This window comes from Mobula birostris, chromosome 19 (assembly GCF_030028105.1).
Source record: "Mobula birostris isolate sMobBir1 chromosome 19, sMobBir1.hap1, whole genome shotgun sequence".
NCBI lineage: Eukaryota > Metazoa > Chordata > Chondrichthyes > Myliobatiformes > Myliobatidae > Mobula > Mobula birostris.
The window spans coordinates 14,225,846-14,242,316 of record NC_092388.1 but is presented as its reverse complement, the minus strand read 5'-3'; the positions used below and the strand labels follow the sequence as shown (position 1 = coordinate 14,242,316).

The window sequence follows — 16,471 nt, the reverse complement described above, 5'->3', positions numbered from 1 at the left end:
CGTGCACAATGACTTCCAAGTTCCTTTGCACCTCAGTTTTTTGTATTTACTCTTCATTTTGAAAATAGTCAATCTTTTCATTTCTTCTGCCAAAATCATGACCATACACTTTGCAACATTGTATTCCATCTGCCATTTCCTTGCCCATTCTCCTAATCTGCCTACGTCCTTCTGTAGCCACTCTACTTCTGCAAAAGTACTTGCCCTCCACCTATCTTCATATGGTCTGAAAACTTTGCAATAAAGCAATCAATTCCATTATCAAAATCATTGACATATAATGTAAAAAGAATTTGTCTCTACACAGACCCCTGTGGAACACTACTAGTCACCGGCAGCTAACTAGAAAAGCTCCCTTTATTCCTACTCTTTGCCTCCTGCCACTCATCCGCTGCCAAATCCATGCTAGAATCTTTCCTGTATTGCCATGGGCTCATATTGTTAACCAGTTTCATGCATGGCACCTTGTCAAAGGCCTTCTGAAAATCCAAATACTCAACATCAACTGATTCTCCCCTGAGACCTCAAAATTAATAATTGACTCCAACATCTTCCCAACCACTGCGGTCAGACTAACTGGCCTATAGTTTCCTTTCTTCTGCCTCTCTCTCTTCTTGAAGAGTGGGGTGACATTTGCAATTTTCCAGTCTTCTGGAATCATTCCAGAATCTAGTGATTTTTGAAAGATCATTACTAATGCCTCCACAATCTCTTCAGCCACCTCTTTCAGAAACCTGAGGTGTACACCATCTGGTCCAGGTGACTTATCTACCTTCAGACTTTTCAGTTTCCCAAGAACCTTCTCTCTAGTAATGGTAACTACACACACTTCATGACCTTGACAGCTGGAACTTGCACCATACTGCCAGTGTCTTCCACAGTGAAGCCTGATGCAAAATACTTATTCAGATCATCTGCCATTTCGTTATCCCCCATTGCTACCTCTCTAGCATTGTTTTCCAGCAGTCTGATATCCACTCTTGCCTCTCTTTTACATTATATTATCTGAAGAAACTTTTGGTATTCTTTTTAATATTATTGGCTAGCTTACTTTCATACTTCATCTTTACCTTCTTTATAACTTTTTTTAGTTGCCTTTTGTTGGTTTTTAAAAGCTTCCCAATCTTCTAACTTCTCATTAACTTTTGGTCTATTACGTGCCCTCTATTTGGCTTTTATGTTGGCTTCGACTCCTCTTGTTAGCCACAATTGTGTCATCTTGCCTTTATAATACTTCTTCCTCTTTGGGATGTATATGTCCTATGCCTTCTGAATTGCTTCCTGAAATTCTAGCTATTGTTGCTCTGCCGTCATCCCTGCCAGTGTTCTTTTCCAATCAATTCTGGCCAACTCCTCTTTCATGCCTCTATAATTCCCTTTACTCCACTGTAATATTGATACGTCTGACTTTAACTTCTCCTTCTCAAATCTCAGGGTGAGTTCAACCATATTATGATCACTTGCCCCAATGGTTCTTTTACCCAAAGGTCTCTAATCAATTCAAGTTCTTTGCAAACACCCAATCCAGAATAACTGATCCTCTATTGGGCTCAACAATGAGCTGCTCTAAAAAGCCATTTCATAGGTACTGTAGAAATTCCCCCTCCTGGAATCCAGCACCAACCTGATTTTCCAAATCTACCCGTATATTGAAATCCCCAATGACTATTGTAACATTGCCCTTTTGGTATGCATTTTCTATCTCCCATTGTGATTTGTAGGCCACATCCTTACTACTGTTTGGGGGTCTGTATACACTCCCATCAAAGTCTTTTACCCTTGCAGTTCTGTAGCTCTATTCACAATGGTGCAACGCCTTCCGACCCTCTATCAGCTCTTTCTAATGATTTGATTTCATTTTTTACTAACAGAGCAATGCCACTCCCTCTGCCTTCCTGCATGTCCTATTGATACAATATGTATCCTTGAACATTAAGCTCCCAGCTATGATCTTCTTTCAGCCATGACTCAGTGATGCCTACAACATCATACCTCTATTTGCAACTGTGCTGCAAGTTCATCTACCTTATTCCATATTCAAATACAACAGCTTCAGTCCCATATTCACCCCTTTTCAATTTTGTCCACCTTTTACATTGCAACTCATCCTGTTGACTGCAATTTTCCCTATCAACAGCCCCTCTTCACTACCCATTGTCTCTGTTTGTAAACCATCTACCTCATCTTCAGCACTATTATCCACCGTTCCTACGATAATTCTTGCACTGAAATATTTGCACCTCAGGACACTAGTCACTCCATGCTCAACCTTTTGGTTCCTAACTTCATCTGAGGTCTTACCAATATCTGCCTCCACAACCCCTCCACTAACTTTGCTGGCCCTTGTGATTCAAGTTTAAACCCCACTGTGCAGCATTAACAAACCTTCCTGCTAGAATATTAGACCGCTTCAGTTCAGCGCTGGTACCTTTGTTTTTTTGTGATGAAAATGGAGGTCGGCCAACCTGTAAGATTGCAGGTAACACAAAAATTGGCAGATTAGTGAATGGTTATGAAGGGTGTCAAAGGATTCTGTTAGAAAAGTGAGAAAAGACATGGAAGATGGATTTATTGCAGACAAATGTGAGTTATTATACTTTGGGAGATCCAAATGTAAAGGGCAAGTGTATAGTTAATGGCAGGTTCCAAGCAGAATTTGTGGCAACACAAGGAGATAAGGTGGTAAAAAAAATATACAGCATTCTTGCCTTTGTCATTCAGGGTTATAGAGCCATAGAGCATTACATACAGAAGCAGGCCCTTTGGCCAATCTAGTCCATACCAAACGGTTAATCTGCCTACTCCCATTGACCAGCACCTGAACCATGGTCCTCCATATCCCTCCCACCCATGTACATATCCAAGCTTCTCTTCAGTATTGACATTGAACCCACATCATTGAGTTCTGCTGGCAACTCATTCACACATTCGCACCACCCTCTTGAGTTCCCCTCAGGTCCCCTTTACACATTTGGCCATTTACTCTTAACCTATAACCTCTGGTTGAGCAGTCAGGAAGTCAAGTTGCGGCTGTATAAATGTTTGGTTAGGCCTCATTTGAAGTATTATGTCCGGTTCTGGCCGCCATATTGCAGGAAGGATGTGGAGGATTTGGTGAGGATGTACCAGAGCGTCCCCAGGGTGTTGCCTGCATCAGAGAGTGTTCACGACAAGGAGAGAGTGGACAATCTTGGTCTGACTTGTCAAGAATGACAGAGACTGAAGGGTAACCTGATAAAGAAAATACAAACGTATATAAAATTACAAACGTATAAGAGATGTAGAGAGGGCGGATGGCCACAGTCTTTCTCCTAGTATAGAAATACCAGAGGACATAGCATAAAGGTGAGAGGGGGTAAGTTTAAAGGAAACATACAAGCTTTATAAACAGAGACTGAAAGCTGCCTGGAATGCACCGCCAGGGGAAGTGCTGGGAGCAGATACAATCGAAATTTCGAAGAGGCATTTATACGTGCATATGAATAGACAGGGGCTAGAGGAATATAGACAATATGCAGATGGGATTAGTTTTAATTGGCATCATGGTCTGTTCAGACACTGTAGGTCAAAGGGCCTACTCCTGGGCTGTACTGTTGTACATGCAATGTACTAAAGTAGCGGCCTGTTTTCTCAGTGACAAGTTGTGCAGTAGCATCTGGGTGAAAAAAACAGCAGATTCCCAATCACAGATTTAAAAATATTGTTATTTAAGTGCATCATTAGGGAAATGTAGTGAAGTGGAAAGCACTCAATTAGGACATCTAGTTATTACCCATATTTTGGCTTACTGTCAAATAATGCATTATTGCAAGTGTTGCAGGACCTAATTATCTGATTAATGACTTATCACAAAACTGTGCTGCATTAAATGTGGAACCCCTATTAATATTCATCTAAAAATGCAGCTGTTCCCATAGAGGATTGAGCTCCAAAGTACCCATGAAGCAAAATCTTCCACTTGTTACAATGCCGTTCTTGTTTGTACCAGTCGTGATACATTTCAAGGCCTGGAACTGAAACAAAGTGAGCTTTTTCTGACAAAACAACACTCCTTTCTCTAGCTGTGTTCATTGTTGTGCCCCATGGCGAGTACAGTAGATTCTGGTTAATTGGGCCATGGGTTAATCGGTGCATCGATTTATTTGGGACATCTCTTAAAGAACAGAAACTAATCGTGAAAACAGCCAGGACTCCCTTTATTTACTTGGGACACTATGCTGCTTAATTGGGATAGGAGACTTGCTGAACAGTTTCTAACAAGCTTCAGTCTTGTGCACTTGTGCGGCCATTAGACATAACACCATGCTCATCGGTTGCGTGTGCTTGTGTTCAAAAAACAGTGTTTCTTGTCACTGATATTTGGCAAGAAATAAGCAGTAAGGCAATTCAGAAACATTTTGCTCAGTGTGTTTTCCAGTATTCAGGCTTGGAGATTCTGTAAATGGCTCGGAGTGAAAATGAAATTATTTCACTACTTCAACAAGAATTATGAACAATTTGAATGTATCAACAATCAACTTGAATGTTGCAATGAAAATGAAGATTTGGAAGTTGCAATTGTCAAGAGCATTGTGTGAAGGCAGTCCATTATCCCCACTAGGTGTCTACACTGATTTTATTTATTTACAGTCAATCAAAAGAACACACCACTGTACATTGAATGAATTTCTCCATCAAAAACTTTTAAGAACTAATACTCAGTTTTATGGTACTGTTCTAGTTTGGAGAGTGTTCTAGTCTGTTCTGCATTTCATTTAAATACATAATTTGTACTCAGTTAAATGGTAGTTCATAGTTTTTATTCCTTTTTAACTATCTCCATAAAACTTTGGCTGATTGGGCAGCTGTGTTATTGGGCCAAAATATCCTGGTCCTGATGTGTCCCAGTTAACCGGAAGCCACTGTATTTAAAGGTCTGAAGACAAAAGGACCATAGATGCTGGAAATCCAGAAGTTCTACAAGTTAGGTCGCATCAAAGCAGAAGGAAAATGTAACCTAACCATTCAAGCCCATGGCCGATTTTCAGAAAAAGGTACAGACCCAAGGAAATAGGAAGCATTGACTATCTGCTCTTTGTCATGAATTTTGAAAATTATGTTTGGGTCGGCCTGAGAAAATACTGTAGTGAATGATAAAAAGGGAAATAGGTCAGAGCATACACATGGAACAGCTTCTTCACTCCCCCATCAGATTTCTGAATGGACAATGAACCAACCCATGAACACTAGCTTACTATTTTTGCTTTCTTTAATTTACTTATTTAATTTAATTTTAATACTTATTTCTTATTGTAATTTATGGAATTTTAATGTATGGCGCAACATATGTCAGTGATATTAAGTCTGATTCTAAAATGAGTGAAATTAGCATGATTCACATCTGAGCAAGTAAAGGAAAGAGGGAGAAGAGGAGTTATGAAGGTTGGAGGGTCAGGGATGGTTGGATGGGGGTGGTGCCCCTTTGCCGTATATGTAGGTCAATACGGTGACATTATCTTGCATTCAGAAGTTCTCACTGGAGGAGCCCTTCAGCAATCAAATCTCTCTGAATAGCCTGTAATCAACCCTCTAATCTATCCTGTGGCCTCAGAATCACAGATTGTTAGCTCCATTATGCTTGCTTCAAATTTTCTAGACCCGTATGCTAAGTGAGCTCTTAATATCAAAATCCAGTTTATTATCACCGACGTGCATCATGACATTTGTTGTTTTGTGGTACGAGTACAGTACAAGACATAAAAAATTAATATTAGTTACTATAAAAAATAAATAGTGAGAAAGAGGAATGGTGAAGTAGTGTTCATACAGGCCAGGCCCTTCAGCCCATCATATTTGCACTAACAGGAAACCAACCTAAACTGATCTCGTATTCCCTACTTGTTCATATATTGTCTACATGCCTCTTACATGTTACTATCGTATCTGATTCCACCACTTCCTTAAGTATCCTGGGACGAGTCTCATTACACCCCAGGGATTTTTAACAAAACCAATACCTCCTCCTCCTCAATATTGATTTGCCCTACAATATCAATATACCTCTCCCAAATTCAAGCACAATCTATCTTGCTGATGAAGGGTCTCGGCCTAAAATGTCAACTGTTTATTCCCTTCCGTAGATGCTGCCTGACCCACTGAGTTCCTCCTGGTGTGTGTGTGTGTGAGACTTAAGATTTTCAGCATCTGCAGGATCTCTTGTGTTTGCCCATGTCTTTCTCCTCACTGAATACCAGAATGTAAGAAGATTTGGTTCATGGGAAGTCTATAAGAATAAGTCTCTACTTCAAATGCCTTTTGAAACTTTGAGACTGCATATGATGTAAATGTTATTCTGGAATATTCTATTGGCAATATATCTGCTGCCAAAAGGGAACACTGCCAAAACTGGCAAGTTGCACAAGCCGGTGTACAGATTTTCATTATGGTGATACAAATGAGTTTTATTGTCATAATGTTATAAATTGTGATAAATTGCCTTATGCTGATTATTTTATTGCTTGCCCAATGTTCTCCTGTTGTTCTATTAATAAGCCTCAGAAGTCACTGAATGTAACGTAAGTAAATATGGATTCATCCATTAACAAACAGCAACCAAGTTATTTGTCCTGTTTTGAAAGGTTGTCAGGGTTACTCATAGTTCAAATATAACAATAATGAAAATTCTAAATCTGTATCTGCAAAGCACATTTTGAAAATAAGTTATTATTTATCCTTGTTCTCACTGAAGTCTTTTTCTGGCTTTGAGTGTACGCTAAGTTTGGCACATACCTTCATTCATCCTGCTGCTGTCAGCTTTCGGCTTCTCTATGACCAGGCTCTATGCCAGTTGTGAGCAGAAGCTTCTGAGAAATGCTGGCGATGAACTTACTAAGGATTCATTTGAAATACAATTGTAATTGTTTCACTTAACAAGATCTGCTTTTGCAAATTAAACTAATTTAATTGTTATTGTTATAATGAAGAAGCTGATATTGCACTCGTGTGGTGTAGTCCTTTTTGGGTTTAAAAGGAAGATATCTAATTCCCATGGTGTATATGCCTTTGCCAGCATGTCTTTGGCACCTGCCTTTCCCTTGAAATAGAAAAGCCCTGGAGAGAATTATCATATCTCTAGACAACATTCATATCCCCCGCAGCCCTTATCTAAATAGGCTGAACTAGCTGTTTAAAAAGAGACTTGCTATTTTCTCCAATTCTTTTCCCCGGTCTCCATGAGTAGAGCTCATCAGTGTAACAGATTTTGTATTGTACTGCGTGCTAAATCAACTGTCAAACACAAAGGTCATGTTATAGTAGTAACAGAGAAAGCCAGGCAGCTGGGCAGCTGCAGACTTCGAGTGTGACTGGCTGCCATTTGTAATTAGCCTCACCTTGTTTATACAGGTGTGAGGATAAAGGACAGGTACAATCCCAGAGAGCGATGCGGTGGGAAAAATCAAGCATTCTGACTAAAATTCCTCATGAACTCTCCTGCAATATTAAATTGCTGTGAAAATTGTTGTTTGTTAATGGATGAATTTATAACTTACTTATACTTTTTTTGTGATTTTTGACATCATAATGATAGAATCAGAATTAGGTCTCATATCACAGACAGATGTCATGAAACTTATTTCATGGCAAGATTGCAGTGTAATGCAAGAAATAATATAAATTACAATAAAATGTATACAGTGTATAAAAAATTATATTTAATAAGTGTTGCAAGAAATAGGGAATCATATTGACTTTGCAGTAAATTCTGCTAAACAGTTTTCAGGTTCAAATTCAGGTTTAGTTGTCATTCAACCATACATGAATATTCATGAATACAGCCAAATAAACTAGAATTCTTCTGGGGCAAAGGTGTAACACAGTCACATGCAGCACTGGTCACATATAGCACATATAAGGCAGCAAGCTCATATTAAGGTGGGGAAGGTATGACCTGTACAACAGGGACTGGTTACACCTGAACCTGAGGGGTTCCAATATCTTTGCAGGTAGGTTGGCTAGAGTTGTTCAGGTGGGTTTAAACTAATTTGGCAGGGCGACGGGAACCGAAGTGATAGTGCTGAGGATGAGGTAGTTGGTTTACAAACGGAGGCAATGTGCAGTAAGACTCCTAGCAAGGAGAGGATGATGATAGGACAAAATTGCAGTCAACAGAATGAGGTGGACAAAATCGAAAAGGGAGAATACAGGACCAATATTTAAAAGCGTGCTGTATATAGACTGAGGTGGATGAACTTGTAGCACAGTTACAGATTGGCTTGTATGATGTTGTAGGCATCACTGAATCATGGCTGAAAGAAGATTATAGCTGGGAGCTTAATGTCCAAGAATCCACATTATATCGGAATGCAGTGTTGTTGTTGCTCTGTGGGTAAAAACTGAAGTAAAATCATTAGAAAGGAGTGACATAGGGTCAGAAAGTGTTAACTCGCATAACTCCTTGAAAAACTCCCCCCTCACCTTAAATGCACGTGGACATTTTAGGAGAATATACCAGCTGTCTGATCATGCGAGAATAAGACCCATTAACCACTACCCACTGTCTTCTATAGACAAGCCAGTTCTGAATCCAAACAGCCAGATCACTATGGATCCTTTGCACCTTAATCTTCTGGATGAGCCTATTATGAGGGATCTTTTTGAACACTTTACCAAAATCTGCATAGGCTACAGGTATTGCCCTACTTTCATCATCTCCTTGAAAAACTTAATCAAGTTAGTAAGACATAACCTGCTTTTCCAAATGTTCATAAGTTCTATCCCTAATAATCCTTTCAAGTACAGTAGCTTCCATGCCACTGACATGGGACTCACAGTTTGAAAATTTCCAGGACTATCCCTATTTCTCTTGAACAAAGGAACAATATTAGCCACTCACCAGCCATCCAGGATCTTGCCTATGACTAGGGAGGACACAAAGATCTTGATCAAAGCCTCAGAAAGCTCATTACTGACATCTCTCTATATACAGTATCCCAACAGGCACTGGAGGTTTATCTACCTTAACATTCTTCAAGATAACACATCTTTCTTTACTGTACCTAAAAATGCCCTAGCATATCAGTATGCTCCACGCCGGTGTTACCATCTACCACTTTGCCTTGGTGAATACTGATGCAAAGTACTCATTACAGACCTCACCCTCATTTCCTCACCTCCTAGCACATGTTCCCTTCTTTATCCTTTAGTGGTCCCACCCTCTGCTTAGTTATCGTCTTAGGTAATGAAAATCAGTTCCCCCCGGGATCAATAAAGTATGACTATGACTATGACTATGTCCTATGCTTGATGTCTGTTTTGAATGCCTTGTAATTCTGTTTGATTTTCTGATGGCCCCTCCTGGCTCTCCAAAAAAACCCGCTTGAATTCTTTTCTGATTTCTTCATATACTTCAATTTTAGCTTCCTAAACCCTACATGTGCTTCCTTCTTTATTAAATTCACCATCCTTCTCATAATCCAAGGTTTCCTTACTTACCTTCCCATACTTGTCCTTCCATCTTACTGGAATTTACCTGCTCTGTGGCCTTTGCAGAGGTCTTCATGCATCTCTACTCCCAAAATGTCCATTCCCAATTAATTCTCCCTAGCTCCTGCCTACTCCCTCTTCCAATTTAATACTTTCCCACAAGGTCTATTCTTATTTTTACTCATAGTTGCCTTAAATTTCAGGAAATTATGATCACTGTCTCCTAAATGTTCCTGCACTGGAAGGTTCATCACTTGGCCAGGCTCATTTCCCTAAACAAGGTCCAGTAAAGCCCCTCTTTTAGTTATTCACATCCTGTTTTAAGAAACCCTCTTAGGTGCACTGTTCCAATATGGGAACACCAAATCCCTTGAACGGAAAGTCCGACAAAAAGTAGTAGATACGGCCCAGTCCATCACAAGTAAAGCCCTCCCACCATTGAACACATCCACACAGAGCATTGGTGCAGGAAAGCAGCATCCATCGTCAGGGACCCCCACCACCCAGGACATGCCCTCTTCTTGCTGCTGCCATTGAGAAGGTACGGAAGCTTTAGGACCCGCACCACCAGATTCAGGAACATTTATTACCCCTCAACCACCAGACTCTTCAATCTGTTCGGATAACTTAACTTGCCCCATCACTGAACTGTTCCCACAACCGATGGAATCACTTTCAACGACTCTTCATCTCACGTTCATGATATTTCCTGTTTATTTATTTATTATTATTATTTATTTTTTCTTTCATATTTGCCCGGTTTGTTGTCTTTTACACATTGGTTGTTTGCCCTGTTGGGTGCAGTCTTTTATTAATTCTATTATGGTTCTTAGATTTACTGAGTATGCCCAGAAGAAAGAGAGAAAAAATATTAATAATAAATATCAAGAACAGGAGATGAAGTGAGTCAATAGGTTATGGGGATTTGTGTATCCATAGACATGATGGAATAAATAACCTTTTTTTAATGTTGTAATTTCCAAACTTCAGAAGAGCCGCCAAACGACCCAGGCAGAAGGAGTGGCATTCAAAAGCAAAAAGCTACAGATGTGGCAATCTGAAATATATACAGAAAATGTCAGAAATACTCCACAAATATTTGTAGAGAGAGAATCCGACCGAACATTCCAAGTCTATGATCTCTCATTAGAAGTGAATAAAGACAGAAATCAGGTGTGTTGCTGAGAGGAGGGCTGATGCAGAGCAACAATGGGAATACTGGCATGGGGTAGAGATGAGGAGGAACTGAACGTCAAGGTGCTGACTGAGAGAGAGGGTGCCACTGACTGGAAAAGGAGAAGAGGGTTCATTAACCCATGAAGGACTTTACACTTTTATAATGATTTTGCTTACTAACATAAAGAACATATGGTATATTCGATGTAAAAAGAAGAGTTGTGATTGGTGAAGCAAACTACATACAAATTGGTTTGGTATATTTATTATCATTTTCCTCTTTGTGAGTATAAATTAATGAGATAAGATTACCTAGAAGTTCAGAGGCAAAACAGTTTTCCCCTTGCCTAAAATAAAACAATACGACAAAAGTTTTTGCGTCACATTACCCAAAATAATTCACCCTTGCATACTCGACAGGGATTTTGTACATGGTGCGACACTATTCCTCGCATGGTGCTTGCTTTGGGAGCAGGAAAGATGCAAGTAAACTTAAACAGCATCCATAAGTTAGAGAGTCAAAATAACTGGATGAAAGGAATGATCAGCACAATTTTGCAGAAAATATGCTTGTGTCTTGACAAAGTAAATCATTAGCTAAGTCTCTGAGGTAACGAGAAAAGAAGGTTTGATGTACAGTATTTTGAGCTGAGATCTTGCGGAATAATCTGATACAGATCTTCATCTATGACTAGAATTACACTGTAAATGAAACTCATAGAATTGGGTTATGAAAATGATAGGAGGTACTATGCAAAAGTTTGGAACAAAAAGCAAGAAGAAGTGTTCAGATGAATTACTTTTAAAATACAACCACTACTATCATGATGTGTTGGTCACATTAAAATGAAGGTTTCAAAAACAGGAATAAGCTTGGCAATATTGATTGGCGACAAGCTCAAGGATATTATTTTTTCTCTTCATTTGGTACCAGGAGTTTTTATATCTCCGCCTTGAGTGAAATATTTGAACCTTGATTTTACATTCAGTACTTCAATGACGTGTCAGCCTGTATTACAAATGCAGGCCCTATGGTACAATTGGGTAGATAATCTTCTGCCTCAGGTGAGAATGGTATAGGCATGACTAAAATGGTATAAGGAAGGAGAAGAACAGGATCAGAGATTATGCCTGCAATGAAAGCTCAAGAGTATGTTGTCAGCTATCAACGCAGTGATGAACAAAGAGCCTGTTCTTTCCTACTCTTATTCTTCACGGTCTACAGCTTCAGCTGCTTTCAACTGTCAGATGTAGTTCTGTAATTTCTTCATCATAAGATGTAGAGTTGAACTTTATCTGTTAATAACATCATTGTATGTACTTTCGTGGCACTCTGATATGATTGAGACAATAATACTGAGATATACCAGAGATTAGGAATTGTGATCTGTGCCTGTTCAGTTTCCAAGTTTGAACAACCGTGCAGTTCTTGTCATTTAACATATTTTTCTGGATTCTGTGTAATGTTCCCTTTTTTAACATATTATTTTTGATTGTGCTAGTCGTGTGCATATTACATCAATCACATTGGAGCATTTGAATGGCGTGTATAAAGTGGAGGAGGGTAATGGGCATATCAGAGATCCCTACCTAAAGGAGCACAACATCAGGACCCACCTGGTGATTAACCCAAAGGTAGGTCAATTGGTTAACCTCCTCTTCTCATTGCTGTATATATCCTTAAATTTCCATCATGTAAACAATGAACTTGTCATAGTCCGGTCCGTGAAATCCGTGTTCCGGTCCATGGTTCCTTGTTCCAGGGTTTCTGCTTTTCCCCAGTTTCTGTTGTGGGCATGTTTCATGTTTCTCATTCTGGGGCTGAGACATAAATACCTCTGCAAACCAGGGATTCCCTGCTGGACTGTTCTGTTCTCCTCCTTGTTTTTTTCCTGGCTCTGTGTTCTGTGCTCCTGTCTCTTCTAGTCCAAGGCTCCGTGCTCCTGTAGGCCCTTGTCCAGTCCTATCTGAGTCCTGTCCATATGGCTTTACCTGTCCTTGTGTCTCGCCCTACCCAGGAGTTCCACACCCAAGCCATGTCCAGTCCTGTAGCCTTGTCTTGTCCTGGCCTAGTTCTGGAGTCTGAGCCCGAGTCAAGTCCCAGGTTTTGGGTCCTTACCCAGTCTCTGGCTCGGAGTCCATACCCAAGCCTCGAAGTACCCTAGAACAAGAAACTTGTGCCCACAACAGAAACTGGAGAAAACCAGAAACCCCGGAACAAGGAACCATGGACTGGACCGTGAACCGGAACACAGACTTCACGGACCGGACTGTGACAGAACTTGGCAATGTGGCCTCAAAGTCTAACTTGCAGTGTTTGTTTTCAAAGGTTAGTTGGCCTGTTTGAATCCCATGCACCTGGAAATTCATGAATTATTACATATAGTATTGGTGGTTCTTTGATGAATTACTTCTACCTCAAATACCAAGAATAATCAGTGTTATAAACTGGATGTAGTAATTTGGAATTGACTCGAAAGTTTAATTTTGAGTGTGACGTTTTCCTGTTTTTCACACTTCATCCTGAAAGCCTTTTCCAGCCAACCATGCTACACATACAAAATGCTGGAGGAACTCAGCAGGCCAGGCAGCATCTATGGAAAAAAGTGAACAGTCGACGTTTTGGGCCGAGACCCTTCTTCAAGACTGGAAAGGAAGGGGAGAAGTCAGAGTAAGAAGGTGGGAGGAAGGGAGGAAGAAGTACAAGGTGGCAGGTGATAGGTGAAACTAGGAGGAGGTGAGGTAAAGAGCTGGGAAGCTGACTGGTGAAAGAGATAAAGGGCTAGAGGAGGGGGTATCTGACAGGAAAGGACAGAAGACCATGGAAGAAAGGGAAAGAGGGATGTGATGGGAAGGTAAGTAGATAAGGTGAGAGAAGGGAAACAGGAATGGGGAATGGTGAAGGAGAGGAGTGGGGAGCAATTATCAGAAGTTCACGCCATCAGGTCCCGCATCTGCAGATTTTCTCATGTTTGTGATATAGCCAATCATGCTGATGGACTATGGCAGGGACACAAATCTAAACCAGGAAATATAAATTATACTTAATGACCAGAAAATAATTTGTGAAGTTTAGATGGAACTATTTATTTTTTTTAAGTCTCCAGTATTAATTCCTCCTAAGAGTTTAAGACTCCAGACTGATAAAGTGAATTTTTCCGACCAGTTATTCAGTATTATAACAACACAGCATCGTCAACTTACTGACTCCTAATGCAATAGACCTAACTTACTCACCTTTGGCGTAGAATTAAGTGGCAAACAGAGAAGGTTCTGGAATTGTTTCCTTGGGGTTTTTTTTAAGTAAGGATTGCTGAGTGCACCTTTGTCTTTTGTTTCTAGTTTTGTTGATTTAACCGCATGTGTGCAAATCTCATTTATTCCGAATTAAAGGCAAAATTTAAGTCTCATGTTAAGGTCCAACTTTTGAATTTAAACATTTTAACCAAATTATAAGGTATGATGACTGACAACATCATCGTGTGTTTGGGGAAGAAACGTCCTTCACGGAAGCAAAGAAGGAATTTAGAAAGAATGGTCTGCTGAATTGGGTGGTGGGGTGGAGATACATCTCTACCAAAGGAGGTGTAAGGCACTCCTTCCCTCCGCTAACCTGCAGGTCACCCTTGGGAAAGGTGTAGCACCTGCTTAATACCACCCCCCACCACCCCCCGCCCCGGATCAGAGTCAGGTGAAGCCACGGGAACAGGTAGTGGATGGTCGTACGAGCGGCTGGCACACATCGCAAGTCCTGGTTATGCGACCACTGACGCCAGGCAGACAATCTCCGAAGAGTATTGATAATGGCTGGGGTCACCTGTCTGGTGAAGACATTGCTCAAGAGGTGCCAATGGCAAACCAGTTCTGTAGAAAAATTTGCCAAGAATAATCATGGTCATGGAAAGATCATGTTTGTTCATGTCACTACAACACAGCACATAATCAATGAACGGTCTACTAAGAAAAAAGTGGGAAATCATTTTGGCAGGAATTTGCCCCAGAGCACTTAGATATTACCATAGACGTTGAGCCGGCTATCATTTTTCTTAAATGCCAACATTACTTTGAGAGAAAAAAAACTGGAGAATTAAATAGCTCGGAAGAAAAAACTTTATCATTTATTCATTGATTTTTCTCATTCTATATTTAGCTGTACAAAGCATACATTATTCCTTCCATTGTAACCTGTCCTTAAAAATAATTCTAGTTATGTATCTTTGAACTTCCTTTATGCCATGAAAATAGGTTTAATTTTTAGTTATTTTATTAGTAAATCTAATAATTACAGTTCATTTGCCTTGTCGCTGGTTTTGTTGTGTACTGTTGTGGACTTTAGCATTAAAAACTTTGATAACCATATCAGTAATCCAACTAATAGAGAAGCCCATTGTGGGGAAATTTGCTAATTTAGGGAATGCTAACTCTCTCCAATAGATATGTATCTGTCCACATCATGAGTCTGGATAGAACACGATTTTTGCTGAAACTTTACTGAAAGTGAGTAAAGCAAAATTATAGTGCTATAATCCTAAATGGTTGTGAGAATTCAGAATCACTCAACACCTAGAGGTAACCAGATTAGACTCAAATTCTTTTGTTCATCAGTTTTTTTGCGAATCAGCAAAGAACTCCCACACATACAAAGTTCCAGGAGAACTTAAAAACCACTCCATCAAGATGTAGAGTGTTTCTGAACTCTCACAACTATAAGTATTGTAATTTTAATTTGTTCAATTTCAGCATACTTCCAGCAAAAATCATGTCCTATCCAACACCCAAGATATGGTTATTATGCCCTAAGTATAATTATGTGTGATCCCTGTCATCCAATTCTGAGATTACATATCAAAGACAAACAGTTGAACATTTTCTTGACCAAAGTTCAAAGTGCATTTATTATCAAAGCATGTATAAATTATACAACCTTGAGATTTGTCTCCTTACAGGCAAAACAAGAAACCCAAAAGAACCCACTAAAAAAAGACTAACAAACACCCAATACACAGAGAGAAAAAAAATACAAATCATGCAAACAATAAAAGCAAGTAGCAGCATTCAGAACAAAAGTGAGTCCATAGACCCAAATCCCAGAGCAGCCAGAACAGGCCCAAAGCCTCAACCTCACTTCTTACCAATACACAAACTATTAGTTCTTGACAAACCCAGGATGAAATGTCTGCTCCTGGTCAGCATCTGATTTAACAAAACATCCCTTTGATTCAGTCAATCATTTTCACTTCTCTCTAGAGTTCATCTGTACTTAAAAGGCTTGTTAACAGGAACCACATTTCTTCTGCTGACTGCTCGTGTACACTAACATATCACCTCTTCCTTCATTCCTGCTGAGGCTAATTGCTTTAGAAAGAAGCCTGTTGCTTCCTTATCGCTTTACATCCTGTAGAAATGGCATAGCCTGCTCTTCTGGAACCAATCGGTCAATTAAGTCTTTTCTACATATCCCCATCTGTATTATCTTAACTGACATGTCCATGTTAGTCGTACATTTCAGTGAGTTGTTGTTTGTTATTAGTTGTACTGATGTGCTTGTCAGCTTAATTACAGAAACCAAGTCCGAGTGGCTTCAGTGGATATGGACACTGTTGCCATACAACATGCTTTACAGTAACTGTGAAAATATTTCCCAGAGATATTCTCTAATCCTACATTTCAAAGCACAGGTCATTGATCCCCGGTGACAGGTCTAATCAGTTGTGTTTCACAAGAGCAGCAGGCTAAATGGAGAACTATGTATCACTTGCCAGCTTGTGCTCCTCCACCCCCCATTGTTATACTGGTGTCTTCCCCTTTCCTGGGTCCCAGCCTGAAACGTCGA

At 39.9% G+C, this 16,471-nt stretch overlaps 1 protein-coding gene across 1 annotated transcript in view; it reads left to right on the top strand.

The window, feature by feature from the left end:
- LOC140212452 (adenylate cyclase type 2-like) overlaps nucleotides 1–16,471 on the top strand; it is a 507,180-nt gene that overhangs the window by 375,600 nt on the left and 115,109 nt on the right. Inside the window, exon 10 of the mRNA XM_072283265.1 lies at nucleotides 12,141–12,273. Coding sequence (XP_072139366.1) covers nucleotides 12,141–12,273 — 133 coding nt within the window. The remainder of the gene's footprint in view (nucleotides 1–12,140; nucleotides 12,274–16,471) is intronic.